Here is a 23,588-nt window from a genome sequence, read left to right as displayed (position 1 = left end):
TTCACTTCGTTATACAGCAGAAACTAACACACCATTGTAAAGCAATTATACTCCAATAAAGATGTTAAAAAACAAAAACAACAACAAAAAAAAACTGATCTGAAAAGTGAATTAAAAGCTGTATAATTAACATCTGCATTAGAAATTCTGCATATGGCTAAAAACTTTTCTTTTTAAACTTAATAAGGCTAATAATAGAGTCTACAGTCTTCTAAATCATCTTCATAGATCAAGTGAAACCACTTTAAGATTCTATTTATATGATTCAGATTTCAGGGATGTTCAAAACCCTAGAAAGACACTGATTTGGAACAGAAAGTAAAATAGCCAGTGCCATATAGTAATTATCTATAGCCCAATTTTAGGTTAGAACATTTCAAGCTTATCACTGAGGTTATCAATTCTGCGGTGTCCAAAATCTCTGCAGTTTCTTGATGGCAGAGTACTGAGCTATGACCATCTCTGGAATTTCTGTGAGGAAAATGGCAGCAGTTGAGAGATTAGAGAAATATTACCTGAATGATGGTAAACCTAGGTCTGGGTTATTACCTTTCTCTTTTGGCCTTATTTGGTTGCTTTTTATTAATGCACCAAAACCTTATTTATAATCATAATAGATCTAATTGTTATTATACATTTTTATTTAATGTAAATTTTTTAAAATGTCCATCCCACTCATTTCATACGTTCTAAATTTATTTCCGGTTATTCTCAAATGAGAGGTAAGGTTTACACTCTTTTTTTTTTTTTTTTTTTTAAGGTTGACACTCTTACATAAGGTGCACAGATCCCAAAATCAGCCCACAGAGATTCCATTATGGGTAAGGCCTTTCTTGACCACACTTTAAAGTCCACAACACTCCCCTATGGGCCTCATCCTTCCCTGCTTCGTTTCCCAGCGTGCACTTATCAAATGTTTACTACATGATGCATTTGTTCTGTTTGTTGTCCATCTCCTCTTGCTAGCCTGTAAGCTCCACAAGTGCAGATTCTCATCTAGCTGTTCCCTAGAACGGTACCGGGCGCAAAGGAGGGGCTCAATGAATACTGGCGGGATGGATGACTTTACCTTGGCCTGGGAAGATGTGCAACGACAGGCTGTGAACCACCTGGTCTCTGGCTCTCCTTCAGGTTACATGGCCACAGAGCCCCAGGGCATGCTGGGAAGTCAAGAGCTGAAAACCATCCCCTCTGCTCCACTCCAAGATCTTCTGCTTGAGTGGCTCGTCTTGAAACAAGGAGGACTCCTCCATGTCTGAGTGCAGACAGGATGCCTATTTATGTTTGCACCTGTTTGTCACCAGCAATATACTGTGGTGTGTGTGTATCTGTGTCCATGTTTGCATAGACACAGGAAGTGTATCAGATTGGGTATGTGGGGAACCCATCTTCTAGGGGAAACGTTTACCTCTTCTTTCTGTGTTTGCCTGGTCTGTGGGTGGTAACAAGGCCTGCAAACACCTCAGACTAGCTAAACCTTGCCGTGTGCATGGTCTTCAAAGGGCGACAGAGTAGATGGGCTCGTACAGCTTACGTTCTAAAGATGTTCTCTTTACCTTTCCTGAAAGCTATTCACTTTAACTTTCATCTCATCCTACTCAACAAATATCACTTGAAATTGATAGTTTCCTTTTCCAGGTTACGGAAACCACTTATTTTTCAGTGTCTTTTCACTGACATAGTTAACAGTAGCTAACATTAACTGACCGCTTACCATTGGCCTGGTACTGTGTTAAATGCTTTACATGTATCATTCTATTTAATCCTCACAACAATCCTTTAAGTAAGTACTATTACCATTCTCAAGTTAAAGGTGAGCAGACATACAAGTTAAATAATTTGCCCAAGATGCACAGCGATTTTGAATCACGATCTGACTCCAGATCCTTCAGTTTATCATTATTCTATACAGACTGGTCTACATTTCACACCCAGAAAATTTTATTAGTAATTTTTCTCTAAATAAAGCTGGCACAGAGTACTGATCGTTTTGTGGTATTTTTCCACCCTTAATGGGGATTGGAAGCATGTCATGCTTCAAATTCCAGGAGGCTTTTTATGATCAAATATACTTGGAAATAGTATTAGGTAATATCTATGATGATATCTTTTCTTAAATCTTCTATGGGCTTCCCTGGTGGTGCAGTGGTTGAGAGTCCGCCTGCCGATGCAGGAGACACGGGTTCGTGCCCCGGTCCGGGAAGATCCCACATGCCGCGGAGCAACTAAGCCCGTGTGCCCCATCTACTGAGCCTGCGCTCTAGAGCCCGCGAGCCACAACTACTGAGCCCGCGTGCCACAGCTACTGAAACCCGTGTGCCTAGAGCCCGTGCTCCATAGTGAGAGAAGCCACTGCAGTGAGAGGCCCGTGCACCGCAATGAAGAGTAGCCCCCGCTCGCCTCAACTAGAGAAAGCCCGTGCACAGCAACGAAGACCCAATACAGCCCAAAATAAAAAAAAAATAAAAAAAAAACTTCCATAAAAAGAACTACCCAAAGTACTTTGGTTTAATAGTCAAATGAACGGCACTGCTTTCAAATTTAGACTGAAAAAAAAGTCTTTCTTTGTTCTTTTGCCTTTCTGTATGTACATAACTACAAATGTTTTGTAGTTTTTTAATAAAGTGTTTTATAGTTTAAACAAGCTTTGACAATTCTGTGATCACATTCTGAGAATATCTCTCTGGCTAGCTAGGTTTTCAGAGCAGCACCTACATTTACTTCTCTTTAACACCAGCATGGTTGAGTCAGGGTTAAAAAAAAGAAATCTGGAAGGCTAGATCTGCTATAAAAAGGACCCTTCATTCTGCACTTTTGCCTAAGTAAGGACAGCTTATCTTTGCTATTCTTTTTATAATATTTAGTTCCGTCTTTAAAATATCTCTACATGTATTTAGAATCCAGGATTCTCATGCCCCTCTGGAAAACACACACACACGCATACACCCCTACCCCCGTATTAACACTCACACTGCCTGGAAGTGTGATCCCTTACCCTCTCTTTCTCTTTGTATAAAGTATAAGCTAAGCCTTAGATGACAGTGTGCTGTTAAGAAGCTTCTAGGGCGAGCACTGGTATGAAAGTGCCACAACATCTGCTGTTGGTTTCAAGTTAAGAGTATTTCTCCTGCAAACGTACTACTGAAAACATCTCTTGGGTTTTACTTTCAGTAGTTGTGCTATTAAGTATTAAAAATCCTCAGCACTTAGGTATTTCTGGAGAAGTATTTGTTAGAACCTCCTTTCACTTCAATTTTTTTATTGTTGGATTTTGTAGTCACTATCAATTATTTCTGAGAGTATGGTGTATTGCCATAAGGGAAAAAAACATAGTATGTTACAAGAAAATCGAGTGTCAAAGAAGAATTAGGAGTTAAGAGTGCTTGTTCAAGATGTAAGTTTTTTAAAGCAACTGAATAAATCAAATCAAACTATAATGTATTCATTTTTAAGAAGCCAGAATGTCATTAGTTAAAAAATGCTATATTACATATAGAATCACAAGTTTCTATAATCAGGCACCACATTTGCTGATTCATTGAATAGACCTTTTTGGCTTAATCCCCTCCCCCCTTTTCTGTAAGCAAAGACAAATCAAAAGTAAAATCGTAAAGAAATGACTGTCATATAAATGTGATTGGCCTAAAAATGTAGTGCTTGGTTTTCTACCTCCTTACTGGTTTTTGTACAGACTGAGATAACAAGTTTCTTTTGTTTACCCGGACATTTTCAATTTTATTACTTTGCTCTCTGCTTTCATTCACTATTGTTATCCATGTCATTATCCTCCTCATCACCGTCAGCATCACCATCATCATCACCTTCTGACAAGTCAAAATCACTGAACCCCAGGGCCATGTTGACCTTCTTCCCCCTTCTCTTAGATGTAGTTTTGGAAGAATTCTGCTTGGCTTGCATGTTTATCTGCATCCCAGAATGCAGCACAGCTCCTGCTTTGTTCATTGAGAAGATATCCCCAAAGCCCATCAGCATCATGGCCTGCAGACTTTGGTTCATGCCATGGCCCTCCCCGTTACTTGTTGCTGTGATCTGACATGACATCTCTGCACTGTTTGACTCCTCTGTCTTAGATTCAAAGTAAGACTCCTCAGACATTCTTGCAGCAAGAGGCAAGAGAAGCTATCATGAGGGAAGAAAGGACAGAAGTAAAAAGAGAAATTAGGACCAATTTATATCAAGGAAACAGATACCACAAAATTAGTGGGTGCTGCACAGAAGGTAAATGATTAGTGAAATAAATGAATGTAAGGGATTATTTGAGAATTTATTTAATGGCAGGTTTGGCTCCAGCGTGTTTACCATAATTTATAAATGACAGAGTAAATCACAACCAAAGGTTTGCAAAGCACCACAGCAAGCCAAATTTCAAATAGGAAGGAAGTTGTAAGTTTTAAGCCCTCATTTTCCTTAAAACAAAGTAGTTTTTAGAATTTCTCTCAATTTTTCCCAATTTGACTTTCATATGGAAACATTTAGTTAACTATTATATTAAAGGAGAAATTAAGTAGAGATTAAATCTCGAGTTAAAAAAAATAAACAAGAAACCTTGGACCAAAGAAGAAAAGCTTAGAGGAACCATAAAAACAGTTTAGCAGTCAATTGGGAGATTTGGGTCATTAGCTACCTTTTTAGCTAGATTAAGTATCTATAAACTAATAAACAGTCTAGAATTCACCTGTCTCCCTTTATTATTTATTACAACCAGATATAATACTTGTTATCCAATTTATGAAATAATTCACTTGTAAACAAATTCTAGATTGTCTCTAACATTTAAGTTATAAACAAGTATGTAAATACATGTGAAAACTGGGAGGAAAGGAAACTAGTATTAATTTAGATTGTTACCTTTGTCTCTATTCTCTACAAGTTTCCTTCTTTTAGCAGAATTATTTTCTGGGAATTCTTGTCAGAGTGGATACAGACATTTATTTTCAATCTTAATCTTAATAATTATTTTAAACAGCCAAGCTATTTTCATAAATGTTGTTCATTTCAGGGGTAAAACTGTTAGGATCTCAAAGTGTTACTGCCTCTTCCTTTGAGAAAGAAGCAAATTAAGGCTTATATTTTGCCATGGCTCACGGGCCCAGCCGCTCTGCGGCATGTGGGATCTTCCCAGACCGGGGCGCGAACCCGGTTCCCCTGCATCGGCAGGCGGACGCGCAACCACTGCGCCACCAGGGAAGCCCAAGGCTTATATTTTGATGCTGTTTAAATAAGGGTTAAAAAAGTAATATAACTCTGGGATGACCTTCATATTCTGCATGTAAAGGTACTTTTTAGGACCAATTTTCTAATTTTTAAATTAAAGTTAGAATCAAGTTTTTTTTAAAAAAACTATCTTAACTCCATTAGAAAAAGACCTCTACAGTTATTAGTTCAATCAGAACTTCATATAATTCAACTAAAAAGCAGAAGTTACATGGAAGAAAGAAATTGTTTTAGATCCTTTAACACCGGAAACAGGTTATTACTTTCCTTGCAGTCAAATTTCCCAGCCTCTCAAATTTGTTTTCAATTGTTAGATACTCTCAGGATCTCTTTGCTGCTTATCTATTTTATTATTTCATAGGTCTTTCCTCACATTATGTTAAGATCTCAACAAATGCCTCTCAAATAAGCTATTATTTTTAAAAGAAATAAAATTTCTACATCAAGCTACAACAGTCATTAAAAATAAACATTGTTCATATTCGTGTATGGAAAATTCACCTTCCCAAATATCTTTAACTAATGTTTTAATTTCAGGAAAGAAAGCAGTGTCCTTCCTTGAAATAAATGCAGTAATACAATTTTTTATGACGTTACTTAAAGATTAAACTTTTATAATTAAGATGAGGCTACACAGAGAAAACCTCAACCTCCAGTCGCTTCCTTTTAAAAAAGGTTTATTCTATCAGTCTCTCAGAAACCTCATTTAAAGTCAACTAGAAACTGATGTGAGGATAAAAGAAAATATCTACTTATAAAATACCTGAGCACAAACCTTTCCTTCAGAAATACCAGCTCTAAGAAGAGACATTAAAAGCAAGTACTGTACAGAAAGAAAACTTAGCCTTCATAGGTAAAAAAAAGGAAGAAAATCTCATTGAGATCGTGCTGCATGCTGTCCATTGTTAGATGGTAGCCTTCAGAGCAGTTCCTTTACAGAAAGTTTTCTGCATTTAAAATGCAAGCATACAACCTACTGTGCACTCAGAGTTTTTCATCATTTATTATACAACTGTGTTACTAATAGCAATAATGTGTGCAAGGCAGCCCATAATTTCCTAGCACAACTAATGCCAGTAAACTAAAGAAAGGTTCTAAAGCATACTTTAATGGGTCCTTTGAAGTTTTTTCTTAAAATGCTACATTTAGAAAGAGTCAAGCCATGCAGTGCTTTATAGCTTAAGATTTCAATGTACTTAAAAAATCCCCACAACTCTCAGACTTCAGAAGATGGCCATATTTTTGCCTCTCATCAGCTCTGGGAGAAGCAGTGTTCCCTTGAAGATCCTTAAGGTAATGCTTTCTGAGTCTGCCTGTTGGTACCAATTCAACCAGAACAGGAAACTTTCCTTAACTTCTTTCTTGAGAACCAAGTTAAAATTCACTGAACTTATAAGATATGGTACTGTTTTAATGTCCCATGACAGTCTTATGCATAGCAATTCAGTTCTTACTTTGGGATTTCCTGGATAACCAAAGTCATTTTTGAAAAAGTTAAATCTGATAATAAACATTTAACTTCACTGTATTTTCCTTTTTTGGAAATCAGGTTATTTCTCCACATAAATTGGAAAAGGAGGCAAACTATTTTATTCTTTAGACACTGGAAAATACTTTGCAGTTGGGCACTGGCTGTTAAATGGAGATTAAGACTTTTAAAAATAGGAAAGTTTTTTGAAGATCACAAAGTGAAGGGCATTTAAGAATTTTTGGGGGGTATAATCACCATAGCAACTATCAAAAATGAATTTAAAGTACATAACAAGTGTACTTTTAATCTTATTACTTGTGATCTTAAAGTGGACATATATTGCCCATTAAAAACCCTGGAAAAGCCAATGTTAAATTTATACTTAATTCCTAAAATAATAAATTATTTAAAATAGGGAAGAATGCTGAAATTTGACTAGACTTTAATATATCATGTTAACATATAAGCTCATGGTAAGTAGCAAAATCCTTACAAAGAATTTTTATATTAGTCTAAATACAGGACTTGGAAAAAAAACCAGATATTTTTTGGTGGAGTAAATACTGGAAGCTTGTCCTGAGAGAAGTCTTTTTTCTGATCTTTTGCTGCCCATGATTGTCACCCTAAATTGAGCAAGGAATAATAATTCTCGTCATTTATAGGTCATTAAGTTAGCTCTCTTTTAGAAGGAAAACTCGGTTAAGTTCTGACACATCAACGACTTTCTCAGACAGCTAGCTGCCTTGGTATAACATTTATTAATTACCGATGGACTCTAAAGAGTTAATCAGCCTTGAGGCACAGGCTCTGGGGATCTAGCAGATGGTGTGAAAATACACTGAATTTTATTTTTGTAATTCTAATATACAAACACACTGACAGAATAACAGTTCTCAGAGAAAGAGCCAGAAATAGGCTAAGCTTTCCTTCTAAATTTCTGGCATTTTGTTAATTGAAAAGAGATAGGAGTGCTACGGGAGTATAGATGTGGACCCTTTAATGTAGAAGCACGAGGCAGGAAGTGAGGAGGCAGCAGGAGAGGGGGGAGGGGTGCCATGCTGCCATGCTCAGCCAGTCTCCTAAGTGCGGGATCAGTGAACCCTGCAGGGAGCACTCACCGGGGTGTTGGACTGTTCCGTCAGTTTTTGCTCCCACATCTTTAGCCGTCTTTCTCGTTCTTTGAGCTCCTGCTCTTTAAAGCTGAGGTCACGTTCTAGTTTCTTCAGCCTCTCAAGAGTTGCTTCAATTTCACACCTGCACAGGGATATAACTGGTTTAAGTCTCAACGTTGCTGAAGAGGTGTTACATGCTGAGGGGTACATCACAATGCTTAATCAAAGGAAAAGGCTAAACCTGTGCTTTGAAACCAAACAGTAAACGAGCAGAGAATAGGAACTCTTTCATATCCTTCAAAATCAACAGGTAGTTTCTAGCTTGGAAACATAAGCTCAGAATACTTTCTCAAAGCAGTGAAGAACCACTGGGTGGGGCCTGAGCTATGGAGCTGGTGTCTTGGTTTAGCCATTTAATAAATGCTTATGGTCAGGAATTCCCTGGCAGTCCAGTGGTTAAGACTTGGGCTTTTAGGACTTCCCTGGTGGAGCAGTGGTTAAGAAGCCACCTGCCAACGCAGGGGACACGGGTTCGAGCCCTGGTCCGGGAAGATCCCACATGCCGCGGAACAACTAAGCCCGTGAGCCACAACTACTGAGCCTGCGCTCTAGAGCCCATGAGCCACAACTACTGAAGCCCGCACGCCTAGAACCTGTGCTCTGCAACAAGAGAAGCCACCGCAACGAGAAGCCCGTGCACTGCAACCAAGAGTAGCCCCCGCTCGCCGCAATCAGAGAAAGCCCGCATGCAGCAACGAAGACCCAATGCAGCCAAAAATAAATAAGTAAGTAAGAATAAATTTATGAAAAAAAAAGAAAAAAGACTTGGGCTTTCACTGCCGTGGACCCAGGTTTGATCCCTGGTCGGGGAAGTAAGATCCCACAAGCCGCACGGTACAGCCAAAAAAAAAAAAAAAATGCTTACGGTCATCTGGCTCTATTATATATTATCTCATCTTATTCTCATTATAGCCCCAAGAAACAGGTAGTAATCTCACAAAGAGAGAGATGGGAAAATGACACTCCAGTTAGATGATCACTGTTACACCACTAGTAAGTTCACCTTAGCCTATTTGCTGAGTAGCTCAAGTAATTGACTGATTAACTTGACTCAGTCTCCTCAGTTGTACGGCATGGTAGTTATCTTCTATCAGGGCTCCACAACTTGCCTGATCCTAATAATTACCTGGGCAAAACATACAACAAAACATAGATTCCTAGGACCCTTCCTCAGAGCTCAGGATTCAGGAGGGCTGGGTAGGGCTTAGGAATCTCCGTTATCTGATAAAAAAGCCAGGTCGTTTTTTTGACAATCAGGCAAGTGTGGGAATCCTGGGCCAGATGAACTCTAAGGTTCCTTTCAACTCTAATAATTTTAAAAGCAAGTTAGTTCCCTCCTTAGTCTCTATGGGCTGACCAACCTCACCACCTGGAGCAATATGTCCAGTTACAGAGACCTGTCCTTTATAGAAACTGAAATTGGTAAGATGGCTCAGGGCAGGTTTTTCTCTCCTTCAGGGCTGTCATCATGTTTAAGTCTAAATTTATGCTCTGAGAGTTGGAAGTTCTTCCCCTTCAGTTTCTGAAGAGCCTGTGAGAAAAGCAACAGTAATGAGAGACTGAGAGAAAGAAGGAGAGACCGAGAGGGAGGCAGGGAAGAAGAGGGAAAGGAGGACAGGAAGCAGAGCGAAGGGGGGAAGGAAGGGCTAGCGAAGGCGCAGAGAGAAGGACGCAGAACAAGGAAGGGACTGGAAAGAGGAACCGGTTAGAGATGAGCTGCTGAGCCAACAGCTGCTCCCACGTGCCCCTGGGACGCACCTACACGTCCGACTGTGCGATCCTGGTTGGCACTTTGACTACAGAAGGTAGATGCCCCCAGATCTAAGTTGATGACTGTATGTGGCCAAAGTCTGCCTTTTTATGTCCAGGGAAAATCAGAATAAGTGGACAGCTTATCCCAATGCCCTTGTAGATGAGAAGCAGATAAAGGAAAACAAAAAGGTTCTGGGTATTAATTGGCAAAACCCAACTCCGAGAACAGCTACTGAGGTGTTTCTGGACTTGGGCTCCACGTTTTACTTCCCTGGCTGTCTGCAAAGTACCTCAGAGCAAGGGAGGTGGGAAAGTAAGTGGAAAAGCCTCTGCTGTCAACCCCGTCCCTTTTATTGGTGCCATCTGAAAATTATAAAGCCAGGTAAGTCAAGTCACACCAGAGTCCCTAAGGAAAGGCAGTAAATCAGCCATCTTTCAAAATGATGACTGTATCATAAAATCCAAATTTTATCCCTGATATTTCAGACAAAAGATTATGCCCATTTATAAATAAGTGTTTTTATTTTTCAAACAGAGGATTAAGGAAAAAAACACAGTGTAGAAAACCTTAGGTTAAAACTTTTGTAACAAAAAGGAAAGAAAGAATGAGCCATCTTCAATAAATGAGAGGGTGAGAAAAGGAGGCAGCAGAGCTGGGCACACTCAGTGGGATATGGCAGGGGCCTGGGCTGCTGCCCACGTGGTGCTTCCACCTAGCCCAGTCCCAACTCTTCTGCCAGGGAGGCTGAGCTCACTGGTGTTCTTTTTGATCAGGGTAAATGGCCAACACATTCAATTTCACTTGTAATTTAAGCCAAGGATTCATCTCAAGTTCCAGCTCTGGGAGCCCACTCTGATTTTGAGCCCTTCTGGAAAATACATCAACAGTTACGTAAGCTAAGTAAGCTGAGAGCTGTCGCAGAAAAACAAAAACTGACTGAGTAAATCTGCTCCCCAACGAGGCTTTCCCAGATGCCCTGGGATCTTGACAGCAGTGGTCAAGGTCCTACGCCACGAGAGATGTAACCCAAACCTGGAGGGCAACACAAAGACAGTTGCTCGCCTGGCTGTTCCCTCTGTTTTTCTTGATGCACTGTTTTGCATCAAATGCATTGGCTGATGCACTTATATAACCCTCCTGTTCTAAAATATATAGTTTAATATTTTTTTATATGTATAACTGATTCACTTTGCCATAAAGCAGAAACTAACACACCACTGCAAAGCAACTACACTCCAACAAAGATGTTAAAAAAAAAAGAAAAAAGAGTAGATGCGATCTCCACGGTGGCTTTTAGAGGTCATGATTGCTAAGACATCGCCACTGTGCTCTTTCTTACTGTAACCTTGGTGCTTTGTATATTCTGTGTTGCTTAACGTAACCCTTTACCAAAAGAACATCACTTTTATGTAAGTATGCCTCCCTCCTCCTTATAGTGATGTGCCACAGGGAGGCTGATCCAAATTCCAGAGGTGAGTCTGCTTGGTCTAAGCATAATTCATCCCCTTGGTACTCTGGTTCAGGAATGGCTGGTGATGTAACTCTGCTCAATGAGACATGAAGAGAAGATTGCAGAAGGATTTCTGAGGGAAGTGTCCTCACTCATAAGACAAGGCCATCAGTAAAGGTATCTCCTTTTCTTCCTTGGAAAGTTGCTTGACTCCTTGCAGCCATCAAGTTTCCAGCCTTAGGATGGAAGTTGATATTATGAATGGCAGAAGAAAGAGATGGATAAAAGCTGAGTCCTTAGCTGAATCAAACAATCATCAAGACTTCTCTGCCTCAGTACTTCTGATCCAGTCCTTTGGCTGAGACTGAAAAAACCCACAGGCGTGAGTTAGTTAAGCATCTGCCCTGGGATGCATGTGGGACTTAGAGGTATCTCTCCAGACCGCAGTGTGAAGTTCCCCAAATATAAATGCAGTACCCCCAACAGGAAATACAGGCTGAGGGAGTTAGATTCCATGCCCTCTTCACATGGATTCAGGGCAACATCACCCTCCCTGGATATCAGTGTGCTCACCAACCGGGAAGTGTTTTCACTGGGGTCTAATATGTTTTAAGTTGATGAAAATTTTCCCTATGTCAAAAACAGGCAATGAACTATAATTGTCTTCTTTTACTAGACAGAAACTTACTTTGAAATGAAAGATTAATTCATATAAACAGTTATATATATATTACATGAGAAATAGATAATATACATATTACATTTAGTGTTATATATTAAATGATTTGTGCTAAAATCCAAATTGCAAAGATTAGTTTTTTAAATCTCTGTGTTTTGTTTTTAAGAAGGCGTGCCAGAGTAAGAATATTTTGATCACCAAGGAAGAATGCAACCAGCAGAGTGTTTTACCAAGAGACAGAGACCCTGAATGCGCTATCACAGTGACATGAGGCTCACTCAGTGCAGGTGACCACAGGCCTGCAGACAATCACAAAGGGCAACGAGAACTGAAAACACGACCAAGAGGACGACACATTTTCTGTTCTTAATGCTCATGGCCACTATTGCTAATAAGTCAATAGGAGAAACAAGGTGAAGATGTGATGAACAAGGAAAGGTCTGACGCTAGATTTCTTGCCTATCACCTATTAGGTAAAAGGAAAGGACATAGTTCATGTGGTTTTTAATAACCTAGTTTTTAAAAGAATTTTCAGAATAGTCATTTAAGTTTCTAAGACTAGATGTTTCATCCGGTTTATGTGTAGAGGAAGCTCCACCAGCAAACAAGCATTTGCCAGAAACACCAGAGCAGGACGGGAGTCTGACTTCACTGATACTTGTTAACTTCCTACACATACTTTGGACCCTAGACACATGGTTTCAGACACCAGATAAAAGTCAGGGGAAAGGGAGGAGTGGTCTGAATGTGCTGTCCTTTGAAATATCCAGATGACCTGACAAAACATTTCCTTCTTTTGGACACTTGGCACATTGAGTGGGATAGCTGTTTTGCCCTAATCATCACTTAAAACCATCATGCCCCTGTGATGCTTCTCTTTGCTAAAAGGGAATCCAGTGGAAGGCATGACACTGGCCACAAATTCAGGGACAGCACCGCACAGCGTGTGTGCCACAGCAGGCCCGTGGGATCACACCACCTGGGTGCCAGCACTGGTTCTGTTTCACATGGTATAATCTTGGGCAGGTTGTCCAACCTGTCCAGGTCTCGGTTCTTGCTCCTGTGATGTATATATGATGTATATACTAGGGTTGCTATGTGGATTAAAAAAGATAATCCAAATAAAGTACAAGCGTCTGGTTAAGAATGTGATAAATGACAGCTGTGTTACTCTAATTAATATTATTATTATTCCCCACGTTTTTAACCAATTGCCAAATTCAATTAAAACAGCTCTGCTGCCTCTCAAACTGTGGTTTAGTGCTTCAGGTAAAGATATATATTCTTTCTCCAGCTCTCAGGATTAACGAATTCCTGAAAGACAGCCAATGAGGAAGCCCCCTAGGCAACTGTTTGCCTTTTACTAAAATACATTAATGTATTACCAATTTTATTTCTCTCATCTTTTTAGCTTGAAGGATTAAAAAAAATAAATTTGTTATTCAACTAATCTAGGTTTATTATACAAAATAAAGCTATACACATAGAAAACACTTTCCCATAATCTCATTACCCAATGATATGTAACACTGACCTTTTAATACTTTTCTCTATGTGCACATACATGTACACATAAATACGTGTTTATTTTAGAATAAATGGAATCATTCTGAACATACTGGACCGTAGCATCCATTTCTGAATCGTTTATCAGATCTGTACTATCATGAAAGGCTCCATACTATTTTGTGTGTGGGGATATCATAATTTTTGAAATCATAAAAACCACAAAAAAACCAAATCAATCTTTTATTTCACTTTAAGCTCATTTCCAGTTTTATAATTCTAAAGGATGTGATAAACAAATGTCCATACATTCTTGCACAACCTTCCCGTTTATTTTCTTAGGAATGAAATGGCAGTAGGAGAGGTGTCTGACCTATATAGCCAAACTGGCCTCCAAAAGGTAGTATTTTCCCACCAGCGAAGTATGAGGAAGTATATAACACTGGATATTTTCATGATATAAATTTTTGCCAATCTAATGAATAAATTATGTTCCCTTTGATTTGATTGCTAAATGAGGTTGAATACTTTTCACATGTTTATTGGTCTTTTGACTTCTTTTTTTTGTGAAATGCCATTTCAGGCCCTTTAATATGATATTTTAATTAAAATGTTATTTTAAAGACAGAAGTGGTGGTTTTAGAGTGTGATCTGGGGACTCATGAGAGCTTTTCAAAGGTGAAATTGGTTCTCAGTATAACATTAAGACATGATTTACCTTTTCTACTCTCATTCTCTCACAAGTGTACAGACTTTTCCACAGGCTTCATGACGTGGGATAGTACCATAGGCTGAATGCAGAAGCAGGATTTATTATTGTCTTTTAAATGAATCAATAACTACATATTTAAATTTTTTTCTCAGTTCTAATTCTGAATGTGGTAAATACTGACAGATGTAACTCATTTAAACAAAAGCCCTTTGGCGTCCTCAATAATTTTTCAGAGTGTAATGGAGTCCTGAGACTAGAAACTTTTAGAACAGATGATCTATCATATAGGAAAAGAGTTGTAACAGTATGGCATTTGTCTTATAAATGTATTGATGGTGGGTATTGCTTTTGGTCTTATGGAGGTTTTACATTTTTATATAGAAAACTTACCAACTGTCCCCCTATTTTCTGATTTTGTTGACATACTTCAAAGACTCCCTATCTCATGGGTATTAATAGTAGTATTAAAATCCTACTAATCCTTTGGCCAACAGATCAAACAGCAGTTCCTCAGAGTATCCCTTTATTAAACCCTCAGACTAGATTAGATTTCACGGTTATATACACTCAGACGTCCAGTAATGTTCTGTCATAATACTTATCAAAATGGTAATGAAAGTTATTCGTATATTTGTGTTTAGTAATCCAATACTGACACTCCATGTGCACTGGGGCAGTTCTGCTCATCACCAGAGCCCAATACCTAAAGGACACTTTCCCCAGCAGAGGTTTAATGAATATCTGAATGAATGAGTGTAAGAAGCACATTTGTCAAAGCAAACAAATTAACTTACATATTGCTATTCTCTTGTGTAATATTGTCATGTCTTTTAATATTATTACCACCGTGGTATTTCCTTCTCCAAATATTTGTTGAGCAACTGCGGTATTCAAGATATGTTCTAGAGGCTGCAGTTACAGCGAGGAACAAAAGAGATGATCCGACCCGCTTACATTTTAGCCAGTGAGACACACATTATTAAACAACAGACTGCAGAACTACTTATTAATTTCAACTGCAGTAGAAGCTATGAAGGAGATGCTCTCAGGGCACATAAAGTGGAACCTCAGCTGGTTTGGGGTCAGGAAACACCTCCTTAAAGGAGTGGTTTATTTTTTGTTTTTGTTTTTTTTTTGCGGTACGCGGGCCTCTCACTGTTGTGGCCTATCCCGTTGCGGAGCACAGGCTCTGGACGCGCAGGCTCAGCGACCACGGCTCACAGGCCCAGCCGCTCCGTGGCATGTGGGATCTTCCCGGACCAGGACACAAACCTGCGTCCCCTGCATCGGCAGGCGGACTCTCAACCACTGCGCCACCAGGGAAGCCCTAAAGGAGTGCTTTTTTCAGCTACTATCTGAAGCAGTAGGAGTAGGAGCTAAGTTGGGTTTGGGCATCAGGGCTGGTGTGCCGCTGAAATGGGATGAATTTTATACAGAAGAAACTCCATTTGCAAGGTATGAGGGAGAAATATGCATGTGTTGAGGGACCAACGTCAAAAATTAAGGGGTAGAATGATGCTCTTAAGATGAGGCTGCTGATAGGGCTTCCCTGGTGGCGCAGTGGTTGCGCGTCCGCCTGCCGATGCAGGGCAACTGGGTTCGCGCCCCGGTCCGGGAGGATGCCACATGCCGCGGAGCGGCTGGGCCCGTGAGCCATGGCCGCTGAGCCTGCGCGTCCGGAGCCTGTGCTCCGCAATGGGAGAGGCCGCAACAGTGAGAGGCCCGCGTACCACAAAAAAAAAAAAAACAAAAGATGAGGCTGCTGAGGCAAGAGCACAAAGGGTGTCATGAATCTTACGTATTTTGGCCTTTGTCCTACAGTAATGGGAGCCCCTTATACTGATTTAAAAGGGGAGTGATCTGATTAGATTTGTGCTGATCTCTTACTGTAGGAAACAAATATTACATGTTTTGTTTTGTTAATTATTTTAGCCCAGAACAAAGTCCCTCATACACACCTAGACTCCATCAAACAGTATTACTTTTGTATCACTAAGTAAAAATTCATTTTAACTCACTGGTCCTAGAGATTCCCAAAGAATAAAAAATAAAGAAGGTTATTGTAAAACACCAAACACAAAGCCCAAAGAAATGTGTAATCACAGGAGTAAACGATTGTCGTTTTTTAAGTGCCTGCAGTATTCATTTGGCATCGGCAGGTGGCGCCAGGCGTCACGTTACTGCCACAGCTAACAGGAGCAGAGATGAGTTACTTAAATCTCTGCTGAGTCAGGGAGGAATTATGTCAGCTTCCAAACATGCTATTTATATTCGTGCATCATGTGACCCGACTCAAATGTCTCATCTCGGGCTTACTTCTTCCACTCACACAATACAATTCTCTCATTACTAAGTTTGTTTACACCTGAAAAAATTTAATAGGATTTATAACATCAAAAGCTTTCTTTTAAAAGTGCTTTTACAGTCTCCTTATCTCTTCCATCAACAGATACAGTGCTCTGCATATTTCCAAGCAGACAGTATTTTTATTTGTCACTGGACAGAGGCCAAAGTTTCCTAACACAGAGTGTATACAGAGGAATGTCAGGTAACCGTCTTTTAACTCAGAAGATAGTTTTAATATTCTTTCTAAATACTTAGACATATGATAAAGCAACAAGCTTAGAGGAACACTCTTTGCTTACATATGAGATGGAGGGCTTATTCGATCTCCAAAATTTTCTAACACAAAAAACCACACAAAAGCCCCAATTTCTAAGGAATCAGGACTGCCATCAAGTTTCCAGGTTCTCTTCCTGGCTGAAGCTAGTCATGATCCCTTAAAGTCGGATGATGTGACTCGGATGCGAGGCACCTACCTCCACTCTGCCTTATTGTGCAGGAATGAGTTACACTGGTCAGGAAGGTTCGTGTCGTGCGACATGGACTCCAGGATTGAAATGATTTGCTTGAAAGATGGCCGTTTCTGCAGGAGAAAAAATAATCACTTGTTGGGACATAAGAAAGTAGATCTTTAAGAGAAAATCCACAGGTATAGGAATAAGGTCAAGTCACCTTATTACTATATAAAACAAAATAAAATATGATGTAATGTCCCGATTTAGTTATTTTACAACTGTCAGACTGCTCAGGTTTAGGGAACCATACTTCTTATTTTCAATCAGTTATTCATAATAGACTCAGATGTCATTTTTCTATTGTGTGGCCTAAGGTTGGAATGATTATAGTATTTTTCCAGGTAAGGAAAGTACTAACTAATTCTCTCTTTTGGGTATGATTAAGGACTCCTAAAAGGAAAAAGTTAAGTCTTTTAAAAATCTATGTGATAGGACTTCCCTGGTGGCGCAGTGGTTAAGAATCTGCCTGCCAGTGCAGGGGACACAGGTTCGAGCCCTGGTCTGGGAAGATCCCACATGCCGCGGAGCAACTAAGCCTGTGAGCCACAACTACTGAGCCTGTGCTCTAGGGCCCGCAAGTCTCAACTACTGAGCCTGCATGCCACAACTACGGAAGCCCGCGCGCCTAGAGCCTGTGCTCTGCAACAAGAGAAGCCATCACAATGAGAAGCTTGCGCATTGCAACGAAAAGTAGCCCTCACTCACCGCAACTAGAGAAAGCCCACGTGCAGCAAGGAAGACCCGATGAAGCCAAAAAAAGAAATCTATGTGATAGGAGCTTCCCTGGTGGTGTTGTGGTTAAGAATCCACCTGCCAATGTAGGGGACACGGGTTCAAGACCTGGTCCGGGGAGATCCCACATGCCGCGGAGCAACTAAGCCCGTGCACCACAACTATACTGAGCCTGCGCTCTAGAGCCAACGAGCCACAACTACTGAAGCCCACACGCCTAGAGCCCGTGCTCTGCAACAAGAGAAGCCACCACAATGAGAAGCCTGCACACAAGTAGCCTCCCACTCACTGCAACTAGAGAAAACCCGCGTGCAGAAACGAAGACCCAACACAGCCAAAAATAACAAATAAATAAATAAATTTATTTTTAAAAAATCTATGTGATAAAGCAAGTATAGTAAAAGTTAACAGTAGAGTCTGGGAGATGGGTATACCAGTGTTTACTGCAAAATTCTTTCAACTTTTCCATATGTTTGAAAATTTTTATAATAAAATGTTGGGGGAAATCTACATATTAATCTAGCAGAACTTATAAAATTTCCTAAACCAGTTGCTCAGAGAAAAATTCCCCAATTTTAAAGCCATCATAACTTCACTGTTCTCAATGTTTATTCCACATTAAAACTAGTTTTGATGCTGGGAAACTCTCAGGTGCTGTTTACTAGAAATTGAAAAAGGAGTGGTTAGATGTATTTCTTTAGCTAGCAAAAACTACCCTAGTCTATCTCTTTAGACTCTAGCCAAGATTGAGACAAAAGGTTTAAACAAAAATGGAGAAAGATAATAAAAGGATGATGTACATTCTCTCTTCATCACACCTCATAATTATACCATTTCTGAACAAATCACCGTTGCAGCAATTAAAACATGCATTTTAATTTAGGAGCACAAAACAAGGAAGAATGTTGAGGCGGCTTGCTCTCAGGACTTGAGTGCTTCCTACATTAAGAAAAGCAATTTTTTTAGGAATATAAAACTGGGATATTTATTCTGAGTTCTCCCATTATTGTTCTCTTTCAAGGGTGTGTGTGTGTATGTGTGGGTGTGTTTTAAAAGAGGGTGTAAGTAGCTAAATGTCACTGATTGTACATTAAGCCTTGTAATAAGCAAAGAGAAAAGTGCGTTAAGTAGGAAATTTGAAAAAATTCTGTTTGTCTTCTTTGAATTTGTTCCCATTTTAATTTCTCCCACCATGTGTCAAGGTTGCAAAAGGAAAAATGTTTTAATTGTTTGTACAGGAACTAATTATATAATAAATATAGGATTTTCATTTTTCATGGAAAAGCAGCAGGAGGAGCTGACAAATTGTCAAAGAATAATATTTTCCCTGCACTTAATCATTCCTGAGATAAGGTAAAACTTTTTGTAATTGGATGGCAAGTATCCCTGAAAAAATCTTAATTTTATAGTTAGAATATGCTCTCAGATGGAAATTATCAAAGTGAACATATAGAAGGTAGCAACAATGTAGAATTGTGTGTTACTATTTAATGAGTATTCTGGTTACAGAATACAGCATTTGGTCTAGGATCTTCCTCCGAAGCGGTTTAGGTTCCTTTTATGTATTATGTAGGCTTTGGTTACTTAAAAAGACACAACCAGGGGCTTCCCTGGTGGCGCAGTGGTTGCGCGTCCGCCTGCCGATGCAGGGAAACCGGGCTCGCGCCCCGGTCTGGGAGGATCCCACATGCCGCGGAGCGGCTGGGCCCGTGAGCCATGGCCGCTGAGCCTGCGCGTCCGGAGCCTGTGCTCTGCAACGGGAGAGGCCACAGCAGAGAAAGGCCCGCATACCACAACAACAACAACAACAACAAAAAAAGGCACAACCAGAACAATTATTAAGCATCTGTATACATTATTTGTTATTTTTGTTTTATAGATATGGAAGATCAGCCTCAGATAAGTATGAATTGCCCGGTATCACACAGGAAGCAAGTTACAGAATCAGGGTCTATGCTCTTAAACACTTCAAAATGTTTTATCACATGAGGGTAAGACATTACTTCCTATCAAACTCAGGGCTTTAACTATTATTTTTTTCTCCTTTAGAAGTATCATTTTAGAACTTGAGCCAATACCCACCTTTACTTCCTTCTTTTTTTTCTTTTCTTTTTTTTTTTTTTTTTTTTTTTTTTGCGGTACGCGGGCCTCTCACCGCTGCGGCCTCTTCCGTTACGGAGCACAGGCTCCGGACGTGCAGGCCCAGCGGCCATGGCTCACGGGCCCAGCAGCTCCGCAGCATGTGGGATCTTCCCGGACCGGGGTACGAACCCGTGTCCCCTGCATCGGCAGGCGGACTCTCAACCACTGCGCCACCAGGGGAGCCCGACTTCCTTCTTTTCTTCAAAAAAAATTTTTTGAACACCTGGTGGAAGCCACTGGAATGATCTAACATTTATCTACCTAATAGCAGCTTCCTCTTGTATACATTTCTACCTCCTCATTGCAAAAGAATATATTTCTATAGGTGAGCTGAATATTTTAATCTATGTGTTAATACTCCAGAGTCTAAGGACTGAAAAAAAAAGAAAATATATTTTAACCAACTATTGCTCTATCTATGGGCATAGGACTGGCACCAACTTCTGGTTGAATTGCTATATACTTCTAGCCAGAGAACTAAAATGTGCCTCTCAGGAAGTAAACCTTGGTCTGGCCACTTGAGTCAACAAAAAATTGTGCAACTACTTACTAAATTTACGGAAGACGCTATAGGGAAACAGAGAAAAGCTAGTTCTATTCCCTCATGGAGCCTGTAATCCATTTAGGAAGAAAAGATATTTTTAAAAATGCAACAGCACAAGATGAGGCAGTAGCCCAGTCTATGGTTTTGGAAAAGAAGTAATTAGTATGGACGAGGATAAACAGAATAACCAGGGAAGGCTTGATGATGAAGTAATCAGGGGAGAAAAGAAAAGAAGGAAAAGAACATGTTCAGGGAATAAAGAAGGTGTGTAAGGTGTGTCTAGAGGAGACAGTTAGAAATGTGAGCTGGATGCATAATCAAATCAAATATAGAGGGCATATATTATTTATATCAGAATAAAATGCCATGAATTTAGGAAATAAAAATTGATCTCAAACATTCTTCATACTTCAAGGGGCTAGAACACAAGATTCCTCTGACCCTAAAAAAGGGTCAGCTTACTACATGTTAAATAGAGACATGCCAACTTCATGGCATCAACTCTGGACCTAATGTCCTTGTTGTGTAGGTGTTTACACTATCATTTAATTAATACACCATAAATGTATATTCTTAGAATTTTAATTAACGTAGTACAGAGTTTCTGATTAAGAAACTCAAAACCTGCTTTGTATACTGAAATATAATTAAAATTACAGAGATCTAATTGCATTCATCTAATTCAGCACACGTAAGTTCAGGTGAAATTTCTACTTGAGTATCAGAGAGAAAAATACTACAAAAATTACCAACTGGGCCACAACGGACGTATAAGTGGTAGAGTATGAAAAGGGTAGTATTTTAATAGTATAAAATAAATGTTCTACAGAAAGCTTGCAAATAGCCACTTACAGTTTCCACTGGATTAGTTGCAAAGTGCAGGCATTTCTCTTATTGCTTAAAAATCCCCATATTCTAAAAAATCACCCACTAAAATAAGGCCTATACAGGGACAGGACAGACCATTCAAAACCTATCAACTTTGTCATAAAAAAACTAATGAGGGCTTCCCTGGTGGCGCAGTGGTTGGGAGTCCGCCTGCCAATGTGGGGGATGCGTGTTCGTGCCCCGGTCCGGGAGGATCCCACATGCCACGGAGTGGCTGGGCCCGTGAGCCATGACTGCTGAGCCTGCGCGTCCGGAGCCTGTGCTCCGCAACGGGAGACACCACAACAGTGAGAGGACCGTGTACCGCAAAAACAAACAAACAAAAGAAACAAATGAAACAATAATAAACCTAAATAAAAATACTAACAGTTTAAAAACTGTTAAATTCCTTAATAAAAAACAATACTAAGTAAATATAGGACTCTTTAAAAAAGGGTGAGGGTAGTTTGATGAACAGGAGTGAAAGCAGATGGAGGCTGCTGGTTCACTAGGCCGAAGGTGAAATGCACAAGGCTGGGGAGAACCAGCAACAAACTCTTCCAAGACAAAGCACCGCTCATCCCAGCCAACAGGGAGCACGTGGGGCGGAGGGACCTCTCGGGTCCATGTCCCTTGCTGTGCTACTGGCTGCGCTACTGTGCTTGTGTTCAGCTGTTCTCACTTGTGGTGTGGAACAGTGTGCTGAAAACCACTACTCATGATTCAACATGAATTCTGTGTGATACTAACACAATCCCAATACTCACCGAGTGTTACAAGTTCCTCCCACTAGACAAAATGCAGGTTTCCGTATTGGTGAATTCAATCAACCCAAGTTCGAACAGGCTATTGAACCCGAGGATGGTCGGGGGGGTTCCTGACTCAACTACGACATTTGATATACGGGACTTGAGCATCCGTGGATTCCACTGGGGTCCTGGAACCAACTACACCCCCCCACCCCCCACCCCATACCGAGGAACTGCTGTATATGTTATCATCATTCATTCTTCTTGGGGGTCATACAGGAACTGCGTTTAAATTAAGGGAGAAATTCCATTCTTAAGTTTTTCTTTTTAGATCTCTATTTAAAAGGTCAGTTTGTAATACACCTATTTCCATGAAAAATTGGACAAATTTGAACTATAAAATTTTAGTTCCTTTCTTGAGTGTATCTCTTTTATTATTATTATGTTAATTAATTAATTAATTATTTTGGGGCTGCGTTGGGTCTTTGTTGCTGCAGGCGGGCTTTCTCTAGATGCGATGAGCGGGGGCTACTCTTCATTGCGGTGCGCGGGCTTCTCATTGCGGTGGCTTCTCTCGTTGCAGAACATGGGCTCTAGGCGCGTGGGTTTCAGTAGTTGTGGCACGTGGGCTCAGTAGTTGTGGCTTGCAGGCTCTAGAGCGCAGCCTCAGTAGTTGTGGAGCAAGGGCTTAGTTGCTCCGCAGCATGTGGGATCTTCCTGGACCAGGGCTTGAACCCATGTCCCCTGAATTTGCAGGCGGATTCTTAACCACTGCACCACCAGGGAAGCCCCCTATTATTATTATTTTTAAATATTTATTTATTTATTTATTTTTGGCTACACCGGCTCTTGGTTGCGGCACGAGGGATCTTCGTTGCAGCATGTAGGATCCTTAGTTGCGGCATGCGGGATCTTAGTTGCGGCACACATGCGGGATCTAGTTCCCCGACCAGGGATCGAACCCCGGCACCCTGCACTGGGCACGCAATGTCTTACCCAATGGACTACCAGGAAAGTCCCTTGATTATATCTCTCTTATTCCAATATTTAATCTGTGAGGATCTTTTTTATTTTTTATCTTTTTATTATGGAAAATTCCAAACATACGAGAAAATAGAGAGAACAATATAATGACCCTCCATATACCTATCACTTGAAAAATTATCATGGATGACGGTATTTAATCTATACCATCATCCATTTCCCTTCACTTTATTTTGAAGCAAATCCAAGACTCGCCTATCATTTTACCTATAAACATTTCTGTATGTATGTAAGAGTCTTTTAAACAGATCTTTGCGGGGAAAGGAAATGAGCCATTCATGCTCGAATGGGATAACCACATGAAAGCCTTAATTTTTGGAATTTCTCCAACTCTATTGTGATAGCTTAAAAAACATCACTGAAACTCCACAGGGAGTGCGTATCAAGATTCTCTAGAAGTGCTACCTTTGCCTGGTGCTTGGCTAGAAAGGCAATATGGTGTAGTGGTTAAGCACAGGGACTCATGTCAGCTGGCTTGGGTTCATCCTCCAGCTCCACCACTTACTAGCTGTGTGGTCTTGAGCTCACTAATTAACCTCTGTGTTCATATGTAAAATGAGGATAATAACACTACCTAGTTCACAGAGATATTCTGAGGAATAAATGAGTTAACATACATAAAGTGCTTGGAACAGTTCCTGGCTTACAATAAGCACACTGTTTGCTAGCATCTG

The 23,588-nt window shown here is 40.2% G+C and overlaps 1 protein-coding gene across 4 annotated transcripts in view; it reads right to left on the bottom strand.

Annotated features, from left to right (window-relative positions):
• Positions 1-427: 427 nt before the first annotated feature.
• Positions 428-23,588, bottom strand: part of MAP3K20 (mitogen-activated protein kinase kinase kinase 20) — a 147,066-nt gene continuing 123,905 nt past the window's right edge. For all 4 annotated transcript variants that reach the window (XM_055088586.1, XM_055088582.1, XM_028479182.2 and 1 more), the window contains exons 10-12: positions 16,798-16,904; positions 7,825-7,960; positions 428-4,140 (exon numbers count right to left, since the gene is read on the bottom strand). In XM_055088586.1, the coding sequence (XP_054944561.1) occupies positions 3,757-4,140; positions 7,825-7,960; positions 16,798-16,904 (627 nt within the window). In that variant the 3' untranslated portion in view covers positions 428-3,756. The remainder of the gene's footprint in view (positions 4,141-7,824; positions 7,961-16,797; positions 16,905-23,588) is intronic.

Source organism: Physeter macrocephalus, chromosome 2 (genome assembly GCF_002837175.3).
Source record: "Physeter macrocephalus isolate SW-GA chromosome 2, ASM283717v5, whole genome shotgun sequence".
Classification (NCBI taxonomy): domain Eukaryota; kingdom Metazoa; phylum Chordata; class Mammalia; order Artiodactyla; family Physeteridae; genus Physeter; species Physeter macrocephalus.
This window is presented reverse-complemented; position numbering and strand designations above follow the sequence as displayed.